This window comes from Physella acuta, unplaced genomic scaffold (assembly GCF_028476545.2).
Source record: "Physella acuta isolate Inbredline_101_S28 unplaced genomic scaffold, ASM2847654v3 ptg000196l, whole genome shotgun sequence".
In the NCBI taxonomy this organism is placed as follows: domain Eukaryota; kingdom Metazoa; phylum Mollusca; class Gastropoda; family Physidae; genus Physella; species Physella acuta.
Window position 1 is genome coordinate 254,810 of NW_026731715.1, and position 26,622 is coordinate 281,431.

A 26,622-nucleotide genomic window follows, 5' to 3' on the forward strand; every position below is an offset into this window, starting at 1 on the left:
CAAGGGGGTCGCGACCCCCAGGTTGGGAACCCATGATTTAATATAACCATCGAAACGGCAGGGTAACACATAGAAACTTGGGAACCCAAGAGGAGATAAGCCCAACTCTCAGGGTGCAAGACACACGTTTTTCTCCTAGATCTAAGGTTCACGTTGTATCACGAAATTAGTAATTAAAAACTTACATACTATAGCACTATAGCACGTCATTCTTTCTTGATTCTGTATAAATTTCAAAATTTTACTACTTCGTTTCAGGGAGGGGCAGAGATGCCTCAAAGAAACACCACAACAAACATTAACTTTACTGTGAGGCAAAACTGTCATTAAATTGTCTGTCAGTCTGTGATTAAATTGTCGGTCTGTCAGTCTGTGATTAAATTGTCTGTCTGTCAGTCTGTGATTAAATTGTCTGTCTGTCAGTCTGTGATTAAATTGTCTGTCTGATTGACTGTTATTAAATTGTAAGTCGGTCTTGCAAGCTACCGTAGCCTATACTTTTGCGGGAGGTAACTTGAAATAATCTTTCAAAATTTGTAGTACATGTTGGAGTTATTGTTCCTGATACTTCAACAAGGATGTTTGAGCAACATTACTTTATCAGAGGGGGTGTATTAATCATGGCAGTGCTTTACCAGAGGGGTGTATTAATCATGACAGTACTTTATTAGAGGGGAGTATTAATCATGACAGTGCTTTATTACTGGGGTGTATTAATCAGGACAGTACTTTATTAGAGGGGTGTATTAATCATGGCAGTACTTTATACGGGGGTGTATTAATCATGACAGTACTTTATTAGAGGGGTGTATTAATCATGACAGTACTTTATTACTGGGGTGTATTAATAACGACAGTACTTTATTAGAGGGGTGTATTAATCATGACAGTACTTTATTAGAGGGGTGTATTAATCATGACAGTACTTTATTACTGGGGTGTATTAATAACGACAGTACTTTATTAGAGGGGTGTATTAATCATGACAGTACTTTATACGGGGGTGTATTAATCATGACAGTACTTTTCCCCACCAACCACGTAGCTCACATAGACATCACGTCTGAGTGTTTTCTTCCATTATAAAAGTAAAATAAAAACATTTCGCCACATCCTGAAGTCAAAGTTTACTTCTGGAGTAGGCTGTACTCTAGTTATATTTCGTCCACTTAAGTCATGAAGACTGCTATTATCTCAGCACATACCAGCTTTATGTAAATTGTTCTACCAGGGATGATGCACATTTTAACATGTATTTGTAGGGCAATTAAGGACTGACATCTTATTTATTTGTAGGCAAGTCTTTTTAATCTCTCTCTATATTTATTTATACTGTTTGCCTTTTATTACAATAGGGCTGGTAAGTAGGTCACCAACCCGTTCTATGGCTCATGCAGGTTTTATTGAGCTGTAGAACTGGTTGGTGACCTACTTACCAGCCCTATTAACGCATTCCAATTTTGTATATGTTAAAATATTCCTCGAGTGGTCTGAAAATTATTTGTAACAAAAACAAATAACCTCAGACAAAATGGCCACAGCAGAGTAGCACCCTGTCTAGACTGCCCTAACGAAATTGTCCGATTTATAGACTCAACAAAATGTCTGATGCAAAAAAAAGGACTCTCGACAAAAAGGCCCCTTTAAAATGAACACAGAAACTAGTCCTAAGACAAAATAGCCCCTGACAAAAGGATCCTCCGGTGTCGATATTATTGTGAAGCATTTATTCGAGTGCTTTTTAAAGCGCTGTTTCAGCCAAATATTAAGAAAAAGCAGGGAAAACCACCAAGCGCTAAATGTACGCCTTCTTCAATGAGTGTTATCTAGCTTGGAACAAGCAAAAAAAAAAATGATAATAAAAGATAAATGAGCTTAAAGAAGAACATGTCTACTATTGAAAAGAATTTTTTTTGGTTCCAGGTCACTTTCCACCATGGCAGACTCTCTGAGCCAGAGCCTAGATGCCAGCCCTCGACGGGTGAAGGTCACTAGATGGGTGAAGGTCATGCTGCTCCATCTCGCGCTGGGTGCTGTACTCTTTACCGTTGGCTTTGGCACGGTCCACTGGAAGGTTCTCCCAGGCCAGCCTTCTGTGGGGTTGTGGCACAGGCAGCTCTGTATCAGCCGTGCACGTGAGTGTCACAAACAACATCACCAGGATGTCAATCGTGAGTTGTTCAAGTACAGGGGGGGGGGGGGTAGTTGGGGGGAGGTGAGGGTAGTTGGGGTGGGGTAGTGGGGTGGAGTAGTGGGGGAGGTGAGGGTAGTGGGGGTGGGGTAGTGTGGGTAGAGGCGGCGTCCATTAATGACATCAAGTATCAAACGAATCCGGCTAAATACTCCCAGGTGTCAGTACAAAAAATACCTTAATAAAATGATCTTCATATCAATCCTTCCGTTTTAATTAAGCTCACCAATAATTGCAATGTCACGCCCCACCCCATTTCATCCTTGGCCCTCCGTAACTCAAGCTATGTCAAGTCATATCCGGGAGAAAAATAATAAAAGTCAAGTTTTTCAGCCAGCCATAGAAATAATACCTGCAATCTTACGGGCGCTAAAGAAAAAAACGTCAACGTTAGCGTTTGTATTACTTACATAAGCACATCGATTACATAGGCACATCGATTACATAGGCACATCGATTACATAGGCACATCGAGTGGTTTGAGCAGGGGGAGAGGTGAAAGGCTTCAATATTTTTTTGTCAAAAGGGAATTTTTTTTTTAAAGCTTGACAACTGGCCCACTGGTTTCAAATAATCAACTAAATAAAACGTGACAAGTTTCCCAATGTTTCAGATTATCACCGAACTAAAACGTGTCGAGTTTCCCGTTGTTTCAGATTATCACCGAACTAAAACGTGTCGAGTTTCCCATTGTTTCAGATTATCACCGAACTAAAACGTGACAAGTTTCCCAATGTTTCAGATTATCACCGAACTAAAACGTGACAAGTTTCCCATTGTTTCAGATTATCACCGAACTAAAACGTGTCGAGTTTCCCATTGTTTCAGTTTATCACCGAACTAAAACGTGTCGAGTTTCCCAATGTTTCAGATTATCACCGAACTAAAACGTGTCGAGTTTCCCATTGTTTCAGATTATCACCGAACTATCCAAGCCATGGAGACAATGGCCCTCGTGTCTTTCATCGCCTCACTCGTCGGTTTACTCGTCTACATCTCGGTCCAAAGATTCCGTACAGAGAAAACATTACAGATGGTAACAGCCTTGACGTGTGGGGGAGGTAGGTGGTGGAGGATATATTCATCATGGTTTCACTCCTCAGATGATAGGTTGTTATATTTTGTTTTTTATTTTTCTAATTTCTGTGAGCACGTGGTTAGCACCATCATCTATCCGTGGTTAGGGAGACACCCTCCTTAGAGCAGTCAAATAGATAAACTTCGAAGTGAAATAGAAAATATATACTGGAACAATTTTTTTATAATTACTGTCCTCCAATTTGGAAGTGTTAAATCCCCCCCCCCCCGCAACGAAAAATCCCTAGTAGATTTATTAGAGTTCCAGAATAATGCATGCCTTAGCCACGGAATTTCTTTCAGGCATCTCTTACTTTTACTATTTTACCAGTGTCCACCCCCCAAATTTCCCCCCCCCCCCCCCCCTCCCAGCGAATGTTAAACCTTGCATGTGTGAACTCTATGGCAGCGCCGTTACTGAATCCAGACGTTTTACTTTCAGTCGTGTTGGCCACCATAGGATTTGTGATGTTCGGTTGGACCAACGAGTACAACGTCCACGGGTCAAGTGGTCACGTGGGATGGTCAATGGGCGTGGCTGTGACTGGCGCCATCTTTTACGCTATTGGTGCAATTACCTTGATTATTCACCTCATTAAATAATTTCATACCAGTAATTGCCCTCATTAGGTGTTGTACAGTTGGTGAGTTGTCATTGCAATGTGGCTTGGTCTGTTCCTTGTAGCTCATTCAATGGGATACTGTCATGTGACATTAGCATGTCATGTTGATGTGACATTGTCATGTCATAATGTCATAATACAGTCATGTCATATTGGTATGATGTCATGTCATGTTGATGTGACAATGTCATATTGTCATGTGACATTGTCATGTCATATTACACTGTCATGCCATATTGGTGTGACGTTGTCATGTCATGATGTGACATTGTCATGTCATGTGGCAATGTCATATTATACTGTCATGTCATGTTGATGTGACATTGTCATGTGACACTGTCATGTCATGTTGATGTGACAATGTCATGTCATGTAAACTGTAATTTAGTGTAATATTTACTAATATCACAAGTTAAACCACCAGTTCCCATCCACAAGTTGCCCATTTTCCATCCACCCGTTAAACCAGGAGCAATACATCAAAGAATTTGCTGAACTTTTTTTATTCACATTATGTGTGGGCCTACAACAATTATTTATTACACACAATAATTATTTGCTCTTTCTTGTGCCTACAAGTCAAATGCTGTATTCCATTAACTTACTTCCATCAAATAATTCCCAATTTATATCTAACAAATACATTAGTAATTTATATCTAACAAATATATAAGTAATTTGTATCTAACAAATATATAAGTAATTTGTATCTAACAAATATATAAGTAATTTGTATCTAACAAATACATCAGTGATAAAGTCAATAAAATATCTCTACATTTGTAAAAAAAAACCTTTCTTTCTATAACAAAAATATCAAAGGTCATCAAAGGTCATGTAATAAAACCCAAATCACAGAGCTTGAATAATAAATACAATGTAAACAACAGAAGGACAAGTAAACATGGTGATCTGAGAGAACACTGGGGGAATACACCACCCTAGGACATTTCAGGTGATACACAGGACATGACATTTACTTTTTTTGTTTTATAATAGTGGAAATATGCCACACTAGGATGACATTTCAAGTGATACAATAGGACATGACATTTAAAGTTTTTTGTTTGTTTTATAACAGAGATAGGCTAGGACATGACATTTAAAAAAAAAATTTGTTTTATAACAGAGATAGGCTAGGGCATGACATTTTAAAAAAAAATTTGTTTTATAACAGAGATAGGATAGGACATGACATTTAAAGTTTTGTTTTGTTTTATAACAGTGGATACATTGACATTAGCTATGACAACAATATCACATTTTCTTTAAAATAAATGAATCTAAAGTGTAAGTAGCATTTACATGCTGTACAAAGTGTTAACTAAGATAATGTTCTGACTGAAGTAGTTCAACTACTTTAATTTAAAAGTTATCTCAAGCATGGTGAAAGACAAGGTGAAATCATAACTGTAACATTCTGAAAAAAGAAATGTCAACATTTTTTTGAATAAATTCAAAAGTTTTAAAAATTTTAAAACTGAAAATGTATTTAAACGTAAAATATAACCTCAGGTAAAAAGACAAAAAATAATTTAAATTCCAAACATGAAAAGAAAATGTTAAAAGAAAACTCACTAACTTGATTTAAATATATGAATAAAGGAAAAGAATGAACACAAACTTTGGAGTATCATGAAAAAAAAGAGCTCTACCATTTATTAAAAAGCTTACAAAAACGTACACATTTTTCCTTTCTTTCCTTTTTTCTCAACTTCATTATCTTTCTTAGTTTTGTCATTGGAAGGTTTGGACCCTGAAGCCTCCTGAAGCTCAATCTTCTCATGTTCAGTCTTCACAAGCAGCTTTAGCTCTTCCTGTACAACACACATGTCAAACCAAAAGATAGAAACAACTTTCTGCTATTTTACTGACATTCGAAAATAATAAAAATGTCTAACTACCAACTGAATTAAAACTAGCAGTAGTTCAGATATCGAATTAAGTGGATATAAGTTTGGATAAAAGAAAACCATAAAAGTGTTTCCATCCATATCAGATTTTTGTCGTTTTTGTTGTCGGACCTTTCTCATTATTTGCATATTTAAATATTTCCAACCACTGATCTTAAACTCCACAAACTCAGCCACCCCCCTCCCCCCAGCAAAAATTAGCCAAATAGACTCCTCCCTCCCCCCACCACAGTCCAACAAACTCACCCCCCCCCCCCAGCCCAACAAATCAGCCACACAAACTCACAAACTCACCCCCCAGCCCAACAAATCAGCCACACAAACTCACCCCCCAGCCCAACAAATCAGCCACACAAACTCACCCCCCCAACCCAACAAATCAGCCAAACAAACTCACCCCCCAGCCCAACAAATCAGCCAAACAAACTCACCCCCCAACCCAACAAATCAGCCAAACAAACTCACCCCCCAACCCAACAAATCAGGCACACAAACTCACCCCCCAGCCCAACAAATCAGGCACACAAACTCACCCCCCAGCCCAACAAATCAGGCACACAAACTCACCCCCCAACCCAACAAATCAGCCAAACAAACTCACCCCCCAGCCCAACAAATCAGCCACACAAACTCACCCCCCAGCCCAACAAATCAGCCAAACAAACTCACCCCCCAACCCAACAAATCAGCCAAACAAACTCACCCCCCAGCCCAACAAATCAGCCACACAAACTCACCCCATCCCCCAGCCCAACAAATCAGCCACACAAACTCACCCCCAGCCCAACAAATCAGGCACACAAACTCACCCCCCCAGCCCAACAAATCAGGCACACAAACTCACCCCCCAGCCCAACAAATCAGCCACACAAACTCACCCCCAGCCCAACAAATCAGGCACACAAACTCACCCCCCAGCCCAACAAATCAGGCACACAAACTCACCCCCCAGCCCAACAAATCAGCCAAACAAACTCAGCCCCCAGCCCAACAAATCAGCCACACAAACTCACCCCCAGCCCAACAAATCAGCCACACAAACTCACCCCATCCCCCAGCCCAACAAATCAGCCACACAAACTCACCCCCCAGCCCAACAAATCAGGCACACAAACTCACCCCCCAGCCCAACAAATCAGCCACACAACCTCACCCCCCAGCCCAACAAATCAGCCACACAAACTCACCCCCAGCCCAACAAATCAGCCACACAAACTCACCCCCCAACCCAACAAATCAGCCACACAAACTCACCCCCCAGCCCAACAAATCAGCCACACAAACTCACCCCCCAGCCCAACAAATCAGCCACACAAACTCACCCCCAGCCCAACAAATCAGCCACACAAACTCACCCCCCAGCCCAACAAATCAGCCACACAAACTCACCCCCCAGCCCAACAAATCAGCCACACAAACTCACCCCCCAGCCCAACAAATCAGCCACACAAACTCACCCCCCCAGCCCAACAAATCAGCCACACAAACTCACCCCCCAGCCACACAAACTCACCCCCAGCCCAACAAATCAGCCACACAAACTCACCCCCCAGCCCAACAAATCAGCCACACAAACTCACCCCCCAGCCCAACAAATCAGCCACACAAACTCACCCCCCAGCCCAACAAATCAGCCACACAAACTCACCCCCCAGCCCAACAAATCAGCCACACAAACTCACCCCCCAGCCCAACAAATCAGGCACACAAACTCACCCCCCAGCCCAACAAATCAGCCACACAAACTCACCCCCCAGCCCAACAAATCAGCCACACAAACTCACCCCCCCCAGCCCAACAAATCAGGCACACAAACTCACCCCCCAGCCCAACAAATCAGGCACACAAACTCACCCCCCAGCCCAACAAATCAGGCACACAAACTCACCCCCCAGCCCAACAAATCAGGCACACAAACTCACCCCCCAGCCCAACAAATCAGGCACACAAACTCACCCCCCAGCCCAACAAATCAGGCACACAAACTCACCCCCCAGCCCAACAAATCAGCCACACAAACTCACCCCCCAGCCCAACAAATCAGGCACACAAACTCACCCCCCAGCCCAACAAATCAGGCACACAAACTCACCCCCCAGCCCAACAAATCAGGCACACAAACTCACCCCCCAGCCCAACAAATCAGCCACACAAACTCACCCCCCAGCCCAACAAATCAGCCACACAAACTCACCCCCCAGCCCAACAAATCAGCCACACAAACTCACCCCCCAGCCCAACAAATCAGCCAGACAAACTCACCCCCCAGCCCAACAAATCAGCCACACAAACTCACCCCCCCAGCCCAACAAATCAGGCACACAAACTCACCCCCCCAGCCCAACAAATCAGGCACACAAACTCACCCCCCAGCCCAACAAATCAGCCACACAAACTCACCCCCCAGCCCAACAAATCAGCCACACAAACTCACCCCCCAGCCCAACAAATCAGGCACACAAACTCACCCCCCAGCCCAACAAATCAGGCACACAAACTCACCCCCCAGCCCAACAAATCAGGCACACAAACTCACCCCCCAGCCCAACAAATCAGGCACACAAACTCACCCCCCAGCCCAACAAATCAGGCACACAAACTCACCCCCCAGCCCAACAAATCAGCCACACAAACTCACCCCCCAGCCCAACAAATCAGCCACACAAACTCACCCCCCAGCCCAACAAATCAGCCACACAAGCTCACCCCCCAGCCCAACAAATCAGCCACACAAACTCACCTCCAGCCCAACAAATCCGGCACACAAACTCACCCCCCAGCCCAACAAATCAGGCACACAAACTCACCCCCCAGCCCAACAAATCAGCCACAAACTCACCCCCCAGCCCAACAAATCAGCCACACAAACTCACCCCCCAGCCCAACAAATCAGCCACACAAACTCACCACCCAGCCAAAAATCAGCCACACAAACTCACCCCCCAGCCCAACAAATCAGCCACACAAACTCACCCCCCAGCCCAACAAATCAGCCACACAAACTCACCCCCCAGCCCAACAAATCAGGCACACAAACTCACCCCCCAGCCCAACAAATCAGCCACACAAACTCACCCCCCAGCCCAACAAATCAGCCACACAAACTCACCCCCCAGCCCAACAAATCAGGCACACAAACTCACCCCCCAGCCCAACAAATCAGGCACACAAACTCACCCCCCAGCCCAACAAATCAGGCACACAAACTCACCCCCCAGCCTAACAAATCAGCCACACAAACTCACCCCCCAGCCCAACAAATCAGGCACACAAACTCACCCCCCAGCCCAACAAATCAGGCACACAAACTCACCCCCCAGCCCAACAAATCAGGCACACAAACTCACCCCCCAGCCCAACAAATCAGCCACACAAACTCACCCCCCAGCCCAACAAATCAGCCACACAAACTCACCTCCAGCCCAACAAATCCGGCACACAAACTCACCCCCCAGCCCAACAAATCAGCCACAAACTCACCCCCCAGCCCAACAAATCAGGCACACAAACTCACCCCCCAGCCCAACAAATCAGCCACAAACTCACCCCCCAGCCCAACAAATCAGCCACACAAACTCACCCCCCAGCCTAACAAATCAGCCACACAAACTCACCCCCCAGCCAAAAATCAGCCACACAAACTCACCCCCCAGCCCAACAAATCAGCCACACAAACTCACCCCCCAGCCAAAAATCAGCCACACAAACTCACCCCCCAGCCCAACAAATCAGCCACACAAACTCACCCCCCAGCCAAAAATCAGCCACACAAACTCACCCCCCAGCCCAACAAATCAGCCACACAAACTCACCCCCCAGCCAAAAATCAGCCACACAAACTCACCCCCCAGCCAAAAATCAGCCACACAAACTCACCCCCCAGCCAAAAATCAGCCACACAAACTCACCCCCCAGCCCAACAAATCAGCCAACTCCTGGCAGCCCTCATCACATGTTGCCTTCTTAAAAACATCCCTGTGTAGCAAAAACATTTTCTCAGCAAATTAATATCAAGTAATTCACAAAACTAGATGAATGTTTTTTTACAGATCTTTACAGATTTAAACAATAATAAATATTTAAATTACAAGAGTTCTCAAATGATATTGCAGATTTTATCATTAATTTCTAACAGTTCTACAAACTCAAGACAACCATGGAGAGTAACTGTGCATTTTAGGATGAAAAAAAGTGTTTACAAGTTAGTTCCCTTACCTGTAGTTGTCTTCACCATCAAAATTAAATCCTCCTCCAAACAGCAATACAGCAATAGGATCACTCTAAATAACAATACAGCAATAGGGTCACTCTAAAATAATTATACGTAAAAAAGATCACTCTAAAATAATTATATATCAATAGGATCACTGAGTTACAGACAATGAGTTTTTAAAGTTCTCAATGTAGTATTTGTTAATTCACAATTTAATTTTTACTGAGGAAAGATATTATTTACTTACAGAACTCATTCCATTTTCCAGGTTGATGTAGAGCCTGGGTGTTTGATCAGGAACTCTACAATACAAAGTATCAAATGATTAGAAAACAAACAACACAGATAACAAAAACTTTGACAGAAGGAAAGTTCACAAAAATAGATTTACCTGTGGACAAGGGAAGCAAATGGCTGTACAGTGAGTGATGTCCCCATCACAATCAACAGATCACATTTTTTAAAATCCTGCACATTTTATCAGAACAGTAATGTATGTTTAATGTTCATCATTTAGAGATCTCTAGCACAATAATTCAACACAAACTGATACAATTAACAGAGTCAATGTTCTAGTGGCAAACCAGTAAGTTAACTAAAATTAAAATGTCTTAATCAAATTGATAGCTATTTCTGCAGTGAAATATTTTTTGAAATTGTAAAAAATGATCTTACAGACTGGATAAGTTGTCCGAATCGAGGAGGCAAAGACTCACCAAAAAATACAATATCTGAAAAAAAAAAATGAAATAATTCTTTTTATTTACTTATGTTATTATTACCTTAACAATCAAACTGCAATTTATTTTAATTTAATGCTTAATCTATTTTTAACCTACCCCTAGTCACATATGCTATAAAATATTTTTAACTTAACTATGTGTGCATGGCTCTGATTATCTAAATTTTAAAAAATTACGACGTGATACAATAATGGTTAAACTAAACCTTAGACGAACTATCACAGCTTGGTGGAGGAGTGACATCTATCAGTACTGTTACATTGTTACAGTGGCATATATCAGTACTGTTACATTGTTACAGTGGCATCTATCAGTACTGTTACACTGTTACAGTGACATCTATCAGTACTGTTACACTGTTACAGTGAAACTACATGAATGTGGCATCCAACAAAGCATTGATTTAACCTAAAAAGTTGCTACCCACACCTGGTTTTACAACTCCTTCACATTTAGCCTCTGTGCACTTTGGTACTCTGTCAGCAAAAATTTCATCTAGAGGGACAAAAAACAATGTAGCAGTTTTATTTCATAAAAATTGTTTACCTGTTAAAAATATACACAGATATACAACTTTAAATAACAAGAAAAAGTTGATAAATCTCACCTTTCATCCAATCCAACTTATATTCCTTGTTACACTCAAGACAGTGGGAAGTGTAAAAAGTGCCATGGGCCTCAACCAGTTTATCAGGGTCAAGACCAGCAACTCTTTCCAAAGTATCAATATTCTAATCCAAAAAATAAGCTGTAGGTAACTCTTAAGAAATGTTATTCATTTACCAGCTATAAGATATTTATTTTAAATCTATTAAAATAAGTTTTAACGATTACCTGAGTGTAGTGCCTCAACAGCTTTCCTTTATCATTCAGCAATTTGATAAAATAATGACATGGAGTTGGCTGTGTTGATGAAAGGCAACAATTTAAAACAATCAAAAAACATGGAGCATTAGTAATTTTTAAAAAGAAATTGTATTGCAAGTTTCAAGTACACAGCAAAGTTAAGTTCATTAAGTGTAACAACTCACCTTAAAAGAACCTGGATAAAGTTCTTTAGCCAAGACAAAGAAAGGTTTGGGATTTTTCTGTAAAAAATGTCAACACTCTTTATGAGAAGTGTTAGAAGTGTTTTACTGAGCAGCTGAGACTAAACATTTTTAAGTTAACGCAATTTTATTTTTAAAATGGGTGCTTTTTTTTAAAAAAAAATTATTTATAGTTTTATGTTATAAATTATATAATTACAAAATAAATTAAAACATTTTGAAAGCTACAAATTTGTTTGACACTGAAATTTTTTAAATGTTTACATTTTCTTCAACTGTTACTATTAATAAATGTATTGGTCACTACAATATATGGAAAAGTTTGATTAAATATATTTATTTGACATAATATACATAATTGCTGATTCCTACACAAAATATTTAAAAAGACATTTAAATTTTAGTGGATTGTGTTTCAAAATAAAATTCATATTAACAATATGACATGTAATTTACAGAGTATTTTGCTTTGCAATGTTTGCTTAATAAAGTTTTACAGTTTTCTTCATCAGCTAGTGAGGACTGATACAGATTTACACTATAAATGGTTTACTTATGTATAATATAAAACAATACAATAATGTCAAATTGATTTAAACATTAATTTTCTAACAATCAATAGTCTACACATATATTAAAAGCCACTTTCTTCTAAGGGTAACTTATTCTGTCATTGAAATAAGTAATGATTGAAATTTAATTGTTATCACTTTAAATTTGACCCTGTTACCATTTACTATGTAATCAAACTACACAACTTAAATAACTAAAACTGATTTGTTAAAAAAGCTGACAACTGAAATGAAATCTCATATTACAGACATTTCAATGCTGCAATTATCTCCCCTTTATAAATACCAACCTGTAATCTAAGAATCCTTACAACATTAGAGTGGACCACAACTCACTGATCCCTAGTTACTTGCCCTTTTACTAGTAATGTAAATAGTGATCTTTAAATTAGTATTTAATACCTAGCCTAATTAGCAAATAGGTTGAAATGTATAAATATTTGTCATCTAATATATACATATGAGCAATCAAAGTGATATTGGTCAACTAAAGTGGATGAAAAATGGATTACAATTCAACCCACACAGACAGGGAAATCAGGTGAAAAAAAAACCTTGTAAAAACTCTTACATGAAAGAAACTAATATCAAATATAGCCTGTGGATGGGGTAGATCATACGCCGCCAAGTTCTCATATAGACCAGTACCTGGGCTACGGAAATCTGGGATGCCAGCAGCTATAATCATAAAGAGTAATTAGTTAGATGAGTACCCTGAGTTTTACATATAACAGACATGACATTACTGATATGTTACTTCCCTTGCAAGTATAGATCATAGACATGACAGGTTACCTCTCTTAGTTTTATATATCATGGAAGTAATAGGCTATGCCTATTAAGGGTCTAGGACATTTCCCCCTACCATTTAATCCCCTGGGGAATCACCCCACCCCAAAGCTCAAGAATCCTGACTCCAACTCTAGAGGCATAGCGATGGGGGGGGGGGACTTTAGGGGGCGCCGGGATTGGATAAAGTAATCGAAAAGTTTGAGAGGGGGTGCAAATTGAAAGTTTGAGGGGGGGGGGGGGCAAATCTAAAGGGGTTGCTACGCAGCTGTCCAACTCTAACTCTAGACCTATATGTTACTTTAATTTTAATGGCCTTGTTCTGTCATTAGTTGTCTATACACATTGAGATGCTAAGAGTAAGAGAAGTAAAAAAAAAGATGAGGTTACATGTAGAGATGCCAGCCCCTGCCATAGTGATAACATTCTTGCAATTATCACTGACTAAGTACTGTGCTATTCCCTCAAAAGAAACTATGCCAGACCCATCTCTTATATTCAGTGAATGTGCTAGTTGATCACCAAGGCTGTTGGCTGTAACAAAAAACAAGTTAGGATTTACATTAACTATAATGCCACCCTGTGAGGTTTTTTTTAATTTAACAAAAATAATTTTTCTAAGAGTTGTAACTAAAGCAGGGGGGGGGGAACCATGTTTGGCAGAAGATATGTGATATAACTTTAAAGGTTATCGAACATTCATTAATAAAACAAAATGAAGCTTGTGATTAAAAAAAACTGTAACTAACCTTGTTTTTCTCCATCCTGTTCCTGTGTACACATTAGAGAGTAAAAAAAAAAAAAGCTAAATTCAAGCCAGAGGCAAAAAAATATTAACACAAAATTAATGTAAACACATTAATGTTTTCCACATACCTTAGTATTTTTGTCAGAGGATGATTTGCTCATATTTTACTATGCTTTCGTTCAATGAACAATTGACTGGGAAAAAAAGGCATATAAATTATTTAACACTTTGTACATAGACCTGTAAAATGTTTGAAAGAAACATTGCGTATTAGCGAATGTTTACATTTATTTTTTAAAAAATGTGTGTGTGTGTGTATATATATATATATATATATATATATATATATATATATATATATATATATATATATATATATATAGGACTATCTATAGTTGCAATTGCAGTCACCCCACTCCAATTTGGGGTCATCCATATATGACGTCCCACTCGTAGGGGGGAGGGGGGGGTTCAAAATTTTGTGATGATGTGTGATGAGTGGGAAGGGGGGGGGGGGGGTTCAGATGGTGCGACGTCACACTTTTGCATTATAAAAAAGCAATGTTAGAGAAAACTGTTTTAATTAATTTTAATAGGAATTGATTAAAATACTCTATTTTGACAAAGTTCAGACAAGATTTTAGAAAAATAATGTTTTAAAAAAATTCAACTGCAATTTTGAGGGGGGTTGTAGGCTGAGGTGTGACATCATTTTTGGGGGGGGGGGGGTCTGGCTTTTTGTGACGACGTGTGACGGAGGGGAGGGGGGAAGGTAAAAATCGTCAAAAAAAAGTGTAACGACATTTATGGATGACCCCTTTTGCCTAATGGCGTCAATTATATTAATCCAACTATTAATTCAAGTGGCAAAATCTTTTCACTAGATTCTGGTGTCACCCCCTCACCGGTCGTTGATTGACTTATCAGTTATTTCAAATACTCAACAAACCCTTCTTTCCTCTGTAAATTTTGCAGTTAATGTGACCCCCCCCCAGTGTACAGGTAATAGTAAAGATGTTTATCTACAGTCAATTATTAATACATGTGGATTAACTCTAATTAACCCTTAATTGAGCAGACAAAAAGCATATTGGCTACCGACAAAATGACTCCCGACATATTGGCTCCAGACAAATGAATGGCATGACCACTATTGGTATAAAAGTAACCATTTTGTCCTACCTCCACTACTACTATAACCTCTTTTTAATGCCTGAATGAAATTGTTTTTCATGAACCAACATCAAATCACAAACAAATCAAGCTTGTAACAGCTAAAATCTACCAATTCTAAAATTTTGATAATGTTTAATTTACAACAGTAAAGATCTGTTGCATAAAAGCGAGCACAGAAGTGAAAATGTACGATAGAATACATGATGTTTACAGGATAACGACATTTTGTTTTGATAACCTACAAGCATACTGCAGGTAGGAAGGTACAGCGAGGACCCTTCTCCCCACACACTGAGTTAGAACAGCCTAAAGCCGACTCAATTATGGATGTCATAGATAGATGACCCTTCAATTATGGAAGTCATAGATAGATGACCCTTAAATTAAAACATACTATATTTTATAATAGATAAACTAATATAAAAATAAGGTCTGCCGAACAAGATAAGCTAACTGTAAAGAATATTGATGAAGGGGTCCCACTGGCAGGTGTCATTATCAATGAGACCACTTTGCCGGGAGACTTAGTCTCTACAGAAACGGTATTGTCAGTGGTCCTTTTGTCTGGAGCCAAATTGACTTTTTGTTGTGAGCCAAAATGACGCTAGCCTATTTGTTGGGAGTCGTAATGACAGGGGCCGTTTTGTGGAAAAAACTAAATGACGGGAGCCTATATATCGGGAGCCAAAATGACAGGAGCCTATTTGTCAGGAGCCTTATTGACTGGAGCCCTTTTGTCGGGAGCCTATTTATCGGGAGCTTAAATGACGGGAGCCTATTTATCGGGAGCCTTTATGACGGGGTCCATATGTCGCTGGCCATTTTGACGGGGTCAATTTGGCGGGGCCCTTATGTCGGGGCCGATTTGTCGGGGTCGTTTTGACGGGGCCGTTTTGTCATTGGACGTTTTGATGCTGCACGGCCTATAACTATTGCTTGGCCCTATAAAAAATATTCACAGTAACTATAGTTATATAAGTTATAGGACTCATCGGCCTACTAGTCTGATTCTATTTATATTATAATAATTAAATCTGGATCTAGATCTAGGCCTATTTAGTTTATTTACAATATTTATTTTGGCCTACAATAAATTAGTAACAATAATAGTATAGGCTTAAAAAACCATAAGATCTAGTATATAAGTATTATTAAGTATTTAGTATAACTATAACATGACATAAAAGTTGCCATTAATGATTAAAACCAAACTGTAAAGAGAGTTAAACTCACTTTTAACTTATTTGTTTATAAGTACAAGTAGGCCAGGGCCTAAACTAGATCTGAGACAAAAGAAAGAGAGATTGAAAGAGTATGAGTCATGAGATGAGACTATCTAGTCTAGATCTAGATTTAGATCTAGGTCTCTAGCTGAAGAATACTCGGAAATCTTCATTGAAGGAAAAGTGGAAACAGAATGTTACACTTAATAAACTTAGGCCTAGAAAACGGACGAGAGTTGAGGTTACTGTTAGATTTGCAGTAGATCTTGTGTCAACAGTGAGTACTGAGTAGACTACATTCTAATGTACTAGATATATTTAAACTAACCATTTTATCTAGATCTAGATCTAGGTGTAGGTAGCTGGTAGAGTGTATGGCCTAGTGTACTGTTGGTTGTGGGCTATAGCTATTACTATTTACTATTTACTATCAACTTAGTTAGATTTAAGCAAAAGAGAGGTATACTAGTAGTAGTAGACTAGATCTAGATCTAGTAAAGTATTAAACTATTAATCTACTACAAGAAAATAAAATAGAGACTATATCTAGATCTAGACTCTATAGCATGGGTTCCCAAACTGTCGGGGGGGGGGGGGGGGGGGGGTCGTGAGAGTGAGGGGCTTTCTGGTGGGGGGGGGGGGGGGTCGCCAACTGATAGACTAAACCCTAGCAATGAAAAAAAAAACATAAATATTTAGAAGAAAATCTGTAATTCGGCTTTACTTATCACTGGAAATGGAATAGAGAAGAAGCATTGTGTGCTATGCAATGTTGTTCTCAGTCATGAGTCTGTGAAACTTTCAAAACTAAAACGTCATCTTGGGACGAGTTATTCGGAGTTATATGGAGTTCTTTCGTCGGCATGAAGCTAGTTGCAAACGTCAGAGACTTGATCGAACAGGAAGTTTTCACCAAAGAAACACAGCATTAGTGCAAGCATCATATGAAATAGTATTAGAAATTGCCAAGCAAAAAAAAAAACCCTCACACAATATGAGAAAATCCCATCAAACCCTGCCTGTGGAAGATGGTGAAATTAATTCTTGGGGATTCCAGTGCAGCAAAGATGCAACACATATCTCTGTCTAATAATTCTATTCAGCGGCTTGTAGCAGACATGTCTGTAGATGTTAACAAACAAACTTTGAATGAAATCAAGCTTTCACAATTGTTTGCTTTTCAAGTTGATGAAGCAACAGACGTGAGTTTGTATTCGCAGTTGCTTGTCTTTGTGAAAAATATTCATTCAGATGATAGCAAAGAAGAGTTGCTGTTTTGTGAAGATATTATGGAGAAAATAAATACGTTTTTTGAAACTGGGGTGATTAAAATGGTAAACAGCTGTGGGGTTTGTACGGATGGTGCGCCATCTTTGTTTAGGTCAAAATCGGGCTTTTAGAAAACTGTAAAAGATTTAGCTCCCTTACCAATGGGAATCCACTGCATAATTCATCGGTATACCCTTGCCAGCTAGACTCTTCCGACTCCATTGCCAATAAAAGACATAAATTATATTAAATCTAGTCCCTTAACACCAGTCTGTATAAAGAACTGTGCAAAGACATCAATAAAGGACACGAGGTTCTGCTTTTCTACACAACAGTACGCTGTCAAAAGGAAATGTTGTGAATCTTGTTTTTGAATCTTGGAGGTGCAAGGGAAATAATACCTTTTGATATACTTTAATGACAAAGAGTGGTTGGAGAGTATCTTACCTAGCATCAGCATCAACATAAGTTTAACCTGAAGCTTCAGGGAAAATTAACGAATATTATCTCAGGGCATTTTTTAAAAATCTAAGTTTCAAAATTGGCGAAGAAAAATTAATTTTGGAAATATTGCAAAATTTGAGAGACTCTGCAGTGTGTTCGATGAATCTGACTGTGAGATAAATAAAAATATAAAGAGGATTCTTGGCATTTTTAAAACAAAGTGCGGCGTTATTTCCCTGAACCAAAAGAAGAAGAATCTGCATTGACACGTTACCCATTTTCTGCTTCCCCTGATGTTGCCAGCATTCCTGGTGAATTGCAAGATAAATTCTTAAATTTGCCAAATGATTCCGCGTTATTTAATGTGTTAAATGAAAAACCGCTCACACAATGTTGGTGTTGTATGCACCATTCAAACCCAAACATGAAGTTGATTGCCTTTTGAGTGTTAGTTCCTTTTGTGTCTACATATCTTTGCAAGAATAGATTTTTATCACTTCTCCAATTAAAAAAAAACAAAGAAATAAATTAAATGTTGAGAATGACATGACGTTTTCATTAACAAAAAATCAGACGCAAATGTTAATAGCATTTAATTTCACTCATCATACGGTTATCAAGAATAATTCATATTAAAAGTCTATGAGAAAATATTATTTTAGTCATTAATTTCTTAATAGCTTTGACTTTTTAATTCTAAGGGGGTCGCGGGTCACTTAAGTTTTATAAAGTTTGGGAACCACTGCTCTATAATATACTTAAGACTTAAGTATACTAAGATACTACAACTACGAGATTATTTCAAATTTAAAAAATGGTAGTCACCTAGTGATGAGGAACAGTATTTTTTTAAGTATCTTTTTTGTAGTTGTTACTATAATTTTAAAAGTTATAACTATCTTTTTGTTACACTTTTGTCTGATACTAATATCATTAATTTTGTAACAGCAAAAAATTATGCTGGATTTTCAGTTATTTTAATATTTTTTCTTTTCAGAAATGTAAACAATGTCAACACTAGGCCCTACCAAAGCTGAAGATCCAACACATCTAGCACCTCGTTTACAAACATCTCTATTCATTGAGAGGGTTATCTGCCCAGATAACTCACAACAAACCATAGACAAGACACCCCAGTATCTGCTAAGAGAATCTTCCCCCACTAATGCAGATTTACCACGACCTGTAGCCAAGCCAGCTCTCACCCCTGAGGCTCCTGTTGAGCAATCTTCACAAGTCCACAAACAACATGCTTTTACTATGGATAAACCATTTACTACTTTACAAAAAGAAAGTAGAAAAGCTTTCAAATATTTTCATTGCTCTAGAGGGTAAATATTAAATTTTTTTTAAAACTTTAAAATGTTCAGTTTGTGTAGCATTTATTTTTCATTAAAATCTGATCAAAACCAAACTGTTGTTTTCATTTCCAGGCTCCAAGAAAATAAAGCCACAAATCTAAAGCACACATTTCTCTCCAGCTATAGCCCTGTCAAGCCAGTCTTACAGAATGGCCCTATGTAAGAATCTACCTCTCAAACATTAAATTTAATCCAGAACAATTGACATTTATTATTTTTTTAATGCTCTTTATCATTAATATTTTCAGCTTTCACTTTTTGCTCATCTTCTCCGCAGATGTGGTTTTGTAGCCTTGGCTATGGCAGCTCAGCTTACCCACGTTAAATCTGTCACAACAGAAGAAATATTTCTGGAGGCCAAACATAAGGGCTTCAGTAAACAGGGAGAAATGTTTTCAGGTACATCCTTCCTACACTCTATATTTATAGGGAGTGAATGTTTTCAGGTACATCCTTCCTACACTCTATATTTATAGGGAGTGAATGTTTTCAGGTACATCCTTCCTACACTCTATATTTATAGGGAGTGAATGTTTTCAGGTACATCCTTCCTACACTCTATATTTAGTCGTATAGGGAGTGCATGTTTTCAGGTACATCCTTCCTACACTCTATATTTATAGGGAGTGAATGTTTTCAGGTACATCCTTCCTACACTCTATATTTAGTCGTATAGGGAGTGAATGTTTTCAGGTACATCCTTCCTACACTCTATATTTAGTCGTATAGGGAGTGCATGTTTTCAGGTACATCCTTCCTACACTCTATATTTATAGGGAGTGCATGTTTTCAGGTACATCCTTCCTACACTCTATATTTAGTCGTATAGGGAGTGAATGTTTTCAGGTACATCCTTCCTACACTCTATATTTAGTCGTATAGGGAGTGCATGTTTTCAGGTACATCCTTCCTACACTCTATATTTATAGGGAGTGCATGTTTTCAGGTACATCTTACCTACACTCTATATTTAGTCGTATAGGGAGTGCATGTTTTCAGGTACATCCTTCCTACACTCTATATTTAGTGGTATAGGGAGTGCATGTTTTCAGGTACATCCTTCCTACACTCTATATTTAGTCGTATAGGGAGTGCATGTTTTCAGGTACATCCTTCCTACACTCTATATTTATAGGGAGTGAATGTTTTCAGGTACATCCTTCCTACACTCTATATTTATAGGGAGTGAATGTTTTCAGGTACATCCTTCCTACACTCTATATTTATAGGGAGTGAATGTTTTCAGGTACGTCCTTCCTACACTCTATATTTAGTCGTATAGGGAGTGAATGTTTTCAGGTACATCCTTCCTACACTCTATATTTAGTCGTATAGGGAGTGCATGTTTTCAGGTACATCCTTCCTACACTCTATATTTATAGGGAGTGAATGTTTTCAGGTACATCCTTCCTACACTCTAGTCGTATAGGGAGAAATGTTTTCAGGTACATCCTTCCTACACTCTATATTTATAGGGAGTGCATGTTTTCAGGTACATCCTTCCTACACTCTATATGTAGTCGTATAGGGAGTGCATGTTTTCAGGTACATCCTTCCTACACTCTATATTTAGTCGTATAGGGAGTGAATGTTTTCAGGTACATCTTACCTACACTCTATATTTAGTCGTATAGGGAGTGAATGTTTTCAGGTACATCTTACCTACACTCTATATTTAGTCGTATAGGGAGTGCATGTTTTCAGGTACATCCTTCCTACACTCTATATTTAGTCGTATAGGGAGTGCATGTTTTCAGGTACATCCTTCCTACACTCTATATTTAGTCGTATAGGGAGTGCATGTTTTCAGGTACATCCTTCCTACACTCTATATTTAGTGGTATAGGGAGTGAATGTTTTCAGGTACATCCTTCCTACACTCTATATTTAGTCGTATAGGGAGTGCATGTTTTCAGGTACATCCTTCCTACACTCTATATTTAGTCGTATAGGGAGTGAATGTTTTCAGGTACATCCTTCCTACACTCTATATTTAGTCGTATAGGGAGTGCATGTTTTCAGGTACATCCTTCCTACACTCTATATTTAGTCGTATAGGGAGTGCATGTTTTCAGGTACATCCTTCCTACACTCTATATTTAGTCGTATAGGGAGTGAATGTTTTCAGGTACATCCTTCCTACACTCTATATTTAGTCGTATAGGGAGTGAATGTTTTCAGGTACATCCTTCCTACACTCTATATTTAGTCGTATAGGGAGTGCATGTTTTCAGGTACATCCTTCCTACACTCTATATTTAGTCGTATAGGGAGTGAATGTTTTCAGGTAGCTTCTTTCTACAGCCTATATTTAGTGGTATAGGGAGTGAATGTTTTCAGGTAGCTTCTTTCTACAGCCTATATTTAGTGGTATAGGGAGTGAATGTTTAAACCTTTGAACCCTGAGCTCCTGAAGCTAAAACCCCCATTCTTCTGAGCTCTTGAGTTAAATGTACACAATAGAGACTCTCAATTAAAAAAACCATGAATATAACAAGATTAATTTTATTGTTTTAATTAACATTTGCACATGAATTATCGCCAATATTTTGACTTAGTATGCCAGTCGTCCGTTTAGATAGACCCTTCTTTTAAACATAGGTTGATGTAGACATAGGTAGAAAGCCGGTTTTGGAATTTTAAAATTGTCTTTCTATGGTCAATTGTAAATGATAAACATAATAAAAAAATGACAGATACTTACACAAGTCGAACAATACCAGTTTGGTAATTTTCAATATCGCAATATTATGTACAGACTGCCGATCTGAGGTAAGGTGTCTAATTCCGTATTTATCTGTAACTCAGGGCATGGAGATTTAAGACTCGGACCGATAAAGCGTTACCGCAGGTTCAAAGGGTTAAAGCTTGCTCATTAAAAATGGTAGCTGGCTAACAAATCACCTGCTACAACTATTTTTTCTGTTTATAGCTTAAGTCTTATCACTTTAAAATTAAAATGTTTAACAAATTTCAGCCCAATCAATGCAAGAGATGGCATCCATATTTCTAGCATGCAAGGTAGAGCATGTCCATCAAACCCAGGAGAAGCTCACCTGGAAATACCTGGTCCAGCACCTGATGAAAGGGAGCCTGCTGCTGGTACCGTATCCTTCAATCTTTAGCTGTCACAATTGTTGGTCGTCCCCAGTTCAATCTTTAGCTTTCACAATTGTTGCTGGTCCCGTATCCTTCTGTCTTTAGCTTTCACAATTGTTTCTTGTCTCCAGTTCCTTAAAAAATAAAGATAAACCTACCCCTTTGTTCTGATCTGGTAATCCATGGGACAGAGTTCACTTTTTTCTTTGAGCCCGGGTATATGATGGGATAGTGTGGTCACCACTAGCCCAGCCACCTTTACTTTCTCTAACATGAGTCAGACATCCATCAGAGCAGGGTGTACCCATGGATCTGAATGTGAGACTTTTGGATTAGTAGTCTTGTACTCTACCATCTGACCATGACATCTTTTATTCAGTTCCATATTGAAACATGAATGCGACACTGTAGTGTTTAGAAGAAAGGTTTTTGTGAGAGATGTATAACAGTTTTTCCTTAACCTGCTCAAGCTACGATGCAGATAGAAATCACTCACCTTGTCAGAAAAAAGGCCACAAAGCTCACTGGGCACTCATAACAGGTATTAAATTCATTCAGTCTGTACATGTTAAATTTTATGTCAGGGTTGTCTAACCTTAGGTGTGTGTTTTTTTGTATCATGGAACAAGTGTAAATAATATCTTTTTAAGTAAACTTTAAAAAAAAAACGTGAAAAATTTGTTGTACTTTCTACACTAAGTGTGGCTAAACTGTTTTTTTTATTACTGATTCCAGGATTTTTTGCTGCCTTCAAGTCTAGTGAAGTCCCTGAATGGCTGACCAGTGAGTGTGAGAGGGACGAGGAGATGTCAGCGCTGTACTTCTGGCCTGAAGGGGTAAAAGAAGACCGGTGTGAAGAGTTGACCAGTGTCCTCTCCCCTGATGACCTCTTTGTGTTTGGTCACCATGGCAAGAGCAAGTACCCTGGCGTCTGGTCATTTCAGGACCTGCTGGTCAGCAATGGGAACCTAGTGGAGGCTGGGCCTGTCAGGAACTCAGAGGACTATGTCCTACCTGCTGAGGGCTTGGAGCGTGCCTTAAAATCTCAGCTCATTCTACTGCACAAAAATATAGTTCAGTGACATGCTTAACCAATTCACATTTTCATATCATTATACCAGCTTTTTGCAAAGCACCCTATTTATTAGATTTCTATATAAGATAATTAACCTAAGTGCAATTTTTTAAAATATAGTTATGCCAGATTTCTAAAAAAAAAAACACCATATTTACATCTGCAATTTTTTATTTATGCTAGCGCTCCAAAGAAAAAAACAACTATATTTGTATCATATCATTACTTTATTACTTGCTATATAAGGACAGTCCATTAATGACATCAGTGTAATTTGTTACTCCACAACCTCACCTCCATTCACAAAGAGCTAACCCCACCTCCATTCACAAAGAGCTAACCCCACCTCCAAATTATCCTTAATGTCATAAAACTCACCCCCCCCCTCTTCCCCTTCTTGTTAAAATAACCACATTTGTTACAAGAATATTTTTTAAAAATGCATGAGAAATACAAAATGTTTCCTATGCCATATTTGAACACCCCTTTTGTCCACATCATATCACAAGTGATGTCATTAACATTAACATTAACAAGTCATTAACAAGTGATGGCATCATTGATGCCAATGTAATTTTGCTAGTCCTCTGCTTATTACTGTAGAACTCCTTTAAGCAAGTATCTTGGAGACTGCATGATACCAGATTATCAGGCAGATTTACATGCACAAGTATGAACATCCCAGTCTGTGTAGGAGGTAAAGTCATCTGATGACCACTTATTGTGGCTTGATCTAAGGCTCTTGTATAGGACAGTAGAAACATTTTGTAGGACAATGTACTGTACAGCCTGATTTAATGAGTCACCAAAGGCCTCAGTGTTATAGAAAAACATGATCTTTCTGTCTCTGATTACCATCAACCAATGCTACAGACCACAGGCACATATTCTTCTTCTTCATCACTCATTGTAGGGTCTTCTACTAGTGATATTTCTCTTTAAAACTTTCCTTGCTTCAGAACATATCAGATCTATGCAGGATTACTTTAAAAACCTACTTCCTACAGAATTTATCAGTACTATTCTGGATTATTTTAAAACTTTACTTCCTACATAATATATGAGTGCTATTCCAAATTACTTAAAATTGTACAGAACATATCAGAGGCTGTATGTATGTTGAACAACTGGTTGTTGGATTAATGGAGTTTACTGCATTCAACTATGCTTTCTGTTGCATTGCTTTTGTGTTCAAGAATTGTTAACAATTGTTGTCAATCAGTATTATGAGAATATGTATACCAAATTTTTAAAAATGTCACCTTACGATCCTTTTTTTGTAATTTATTTTGGCTTTATCTGTAATCTGACGATCTCATGTACCTGGCCACTGTTTCAACACTGGCTGTAAAATATCTTTGGGTTATCCCAGAGCATGACAAACATTTGGTCCTTGCTAAATGTCTGGTCTCATGTCACACGATTATGTTTGAATGTACCAGCAGTGCTGCTGCATACATTAAACTTGTACTTTAAAGTGTTCATTTTGTCATATTTTACACATGTGCTGTTTATATTGACAACAGCAGTTTCCAATGGCTTTAAACTATGGGGTAATTTTATTTATACATGTACTTTTTTATATTTTTACCAGCACCTTGTATTTAAAACTCTATTTAATTACAGATGCTAGAAAAGGTTTTGTAATTTAAGTTATATTTTCATGTTGAAGAAATGTACTGCATGCTTTGGCAAAATAAAAATGCTTACCACTCTTGCATTACCATTTTCTTTTACAACTATTTTTGCCTGAATCTAATATAAATCAGTGATTTCCATGATGCACACAATAATTGTGTTGAAGAAGGTGAACAAATTCTACAACTAAATATCAGGGGTTAAACATTTTAATTAATTACCAGCAATTCATTTAGCTTTGACATATTAACATATTTACAAATAGTTGAACACAAATATTTCACATTAAAAAATATTTTTTACTGACGGTTTATTGAATAAAATATTTAAATAAACCTTTGATGAATTTTCCAAGCCTATAGTTAGAAAGTCTAAGATATTAAAAAGTATAAAATGAAACAAAAGTTCGAATTCAAGAATTCTTATCAATACAACTATAACAACAATAGCTTTAATATAATAAAAAATTGTTGATTTTAACGCATATTAAAAGTCTAGTTATTAATTTGTTTTTATTGTTAATTCATTCATTTTATCCCACCAAAATTAACAACAAACAGTTAAAAATTTGCTGTTGAATAAGAGAAAACACAGTTTAAATAAACATTCCTCTAATATAGACATGAACTGCATTTACATAATTCTATATTTCAAATAAGTCTTTGACACAATTAAATTGAGCATCCACTCAAAGAAAAAAAAAAACACCAGTAATGCAAAACATAATGGTATAAAACTTCAGATAGCACACTGGAATGATAACTCACTAATTATTTACACAACTTATTTGAACATTTATGTTAAAACCGGTGACCCGTCAAAAGAGCGCACGACAAAAGAGCGCCGACATAAGAGCGCAGACAAAAGAGCGCCGACATAAGAGCGCAGACAAAAGAGCGCCGACATAAGAGCGCCAACATAAGAGCGCACTAATTTCCCGACAAAAGAGCGCCGACATAAGAGCGCAAACTAAAGATCGAAAAACCATATTTAATAAATAGGAACAAGAAAATTAACTCAGATCAGAAGGTATTGTTTGATGTTAACTCTTTATTGTTTCATTCAAAAACTAATTGTTCAGTTTCATTAACTAAAAAACTGGTATTGACGATTGATAATATCCATTGTTCCGAACATCATCGTCCTGTAAACGTGAGTCGGTCCGGAATCCCACAAGATGAAATTTTGCCCTCTTGTTGTCGTTTGAAGAAGTTCAGGAATTATCTCTGCAACGTTCTGCGGATTTGGGTATGGCAGCTGCTTGCGTTTTCTCTTTCTTTCTATTGCTTCAATTTTAGCCGGATCTGGAGCGTGATTGTGTTCCGATGATGACAGAACTACATCGTTCAGCATTTTCATCCGTGCTCGGCAGCCATCTTTCTTGCAGCATCTCCATGTCGTACTTCCATCAGCATTTGC

General features: G+C 38.3%; 3 protein-coding genes across 5 annotated transcripts; 2 read left to right on the forward strand and 1 right to left on the reverse strand.

Annotated features, from left to right (window-relative positions):
- The first annotated feature begins 1,148 nt into the window (after positions 1-1,148).
- Positions 1,149-11,370, forward strand: LOC131936935 (uncharacterized). The gene is made up of 5 exons (XM_059294072.1): positions 1,149-1,296; positions 1,924-2,171; positions 3,106-3,252; positions 3,711-3,836; positions 10,286-11,370. The coding sequence occupies exons 2-5, from the start codon at positions 1,937-1,939 to the stop codon at positions 10,288-10,290; spliced, it is 513 nt and encodes a 170-aa protein (XP_059150055.1). The 5' UTR covers positions 1,149-1,296; positions 1,924-1,936; the 3' UTR covers positions 10,291-11,370.
- On the reverse strand, positions 4,374-16,468 carry LOC131936930 (NAD-dependent protein deacetylase sirtuin-2). The gene is made up of 16 exons (XM_059294067.1): positions 16,328-16,468; positions 14,047-14,112; positions 13,920-13,941; positions 13,561-13,704; positions 12,953-13,059; positions 11,792-11,848; positions 11,595-11,663; positions 11,368-11,491; positions 11,190-11,255; positions 10,693-10,748; positions 10,409-10,485; positions 10,265-10,319; positions 10,020-10,084; positions 9,713-9,779; positions 5,576-5,708; positions 4,374-5,311 (listed from the first exon to the last, which is right to left on the reverse strand). Coding segments are annotated over exons 2-16 (1,077 nt in total). The 5' UTR covers positions 14,080-14,112; positions 16,328-16,468; the 3' UTR covers positions 4,374-5,309.
- Positions 16,460-25,285, forward strand: LOC131936929 (actin maturation protease). Of its 3 annotated transcripts, none has more exons than XM_059294064.1 (7): positions 16,460-16,594; positions 19,028-19,361; positions 19,464-19,550; positions 19,669-19,790; positions 22,369-22,498; positions 22,961-23,031; positions 23,226-25,285. In XM_059294064.1, the coding sequence occupies exons 2-7, from the start codon at positions 19,039-19,041 to the stop codon at positions 23,570-23,572; spliced, it is 1,080 nt and encodes a 359-aa protein (XP_059150047.1). In that variant the 5' UTR covers positions 16,460-16,594; positions 19,028-19,038; the 3' UTR covers positions 23,573-25,285. The 3 variants fall into 3 exon arrangements, with proteins under 3 accessions (XP_059150047.1, XP_059150048.1, XP_059150049.1); XM_059294065.1 differs by having other exon boundaries at positions 16,517-16,558; XM_059294066.1 differs by lacking the exon at positions 16,460-16,594 and adding an exon at positions 16,764-16,777.
- Positions 25,286-26,622: the final 1,337 nt, after the last annotated feature.

What these genes read in the sequence shown, in the direction of transcription:
- LOC131936929 (XM_059294064.1), top strand. Translation starts at nt 19,039, where the DNA reads ATGTCAACACTAGGCCCTACCAAAGCTGAAGATCCAACACATCTAGCA. An exon ending in GTCTTACAGAATGGCCCTAT is followed by an intron (nt 19,551 to 19,668) that starts GTAAGAATCTAC and finishes TCTTCTCCGCAG; the next exon opens with ATGTGGTTTTGTAGCCTTGG. An exon ending in GGGAGCCTGCTGCTGGTACC is followed by an intron (nt 22,499 to 22,960) that starts GTATCCTTCAAT and finishes AACCTGCTCAAG; the next exon opens with CTACGATGCAGATAGAAATC.
- LOC131936935 (XM_059294072.1), top strand. Translation starts at nt 1,937, where the DNA reads ATGGCAGACTCTCTGAGCCAGAGCCTAGATGCCAGCCCTCGACGGGTG. An exon ending in ACATCACCAGGATGTCAATC is followed by an intron (nt 2,172 to 3,105) that starts GTGAGTTGTTCA and finishes CCATTGTTTCAG; the next exon opens with ATTATCACCGAACTATCCAA. An exon ending in AGCCTTGACGTGTGGGGGAG is followed by an intron (nt 3,253 to 3,710) that starts GTAGGTGGTGGA and finishes TTTTACTTTCAG; the next exon opens with TCGTGTTGGCCACCATAGGA.
- LOC131936930 (XM_059294067.1), bottom strand. Translation starts at nt 14,079, where the DNA reads ATGAGCAAATCATCCTCTGACAAAAATACTAAG. An exon ending in CCTCTGACAAAAATACTAAG is followed by an intron (nt 13,942 to 14,046) that starts GTATGTGGAAAA and finishes ATGTGTACACAG; the next exon opens with GAACAGGATGGAGAAAAACA. An exon ending in TGGAAAATGGAATGAGTTCT is followed by an intron (nt 10,085 to 10,264) that starts GTAAGTAAATAA and finishes ATTGTTATTTAG; the next exon opens with AGTGATCCTATTGCTGTATT.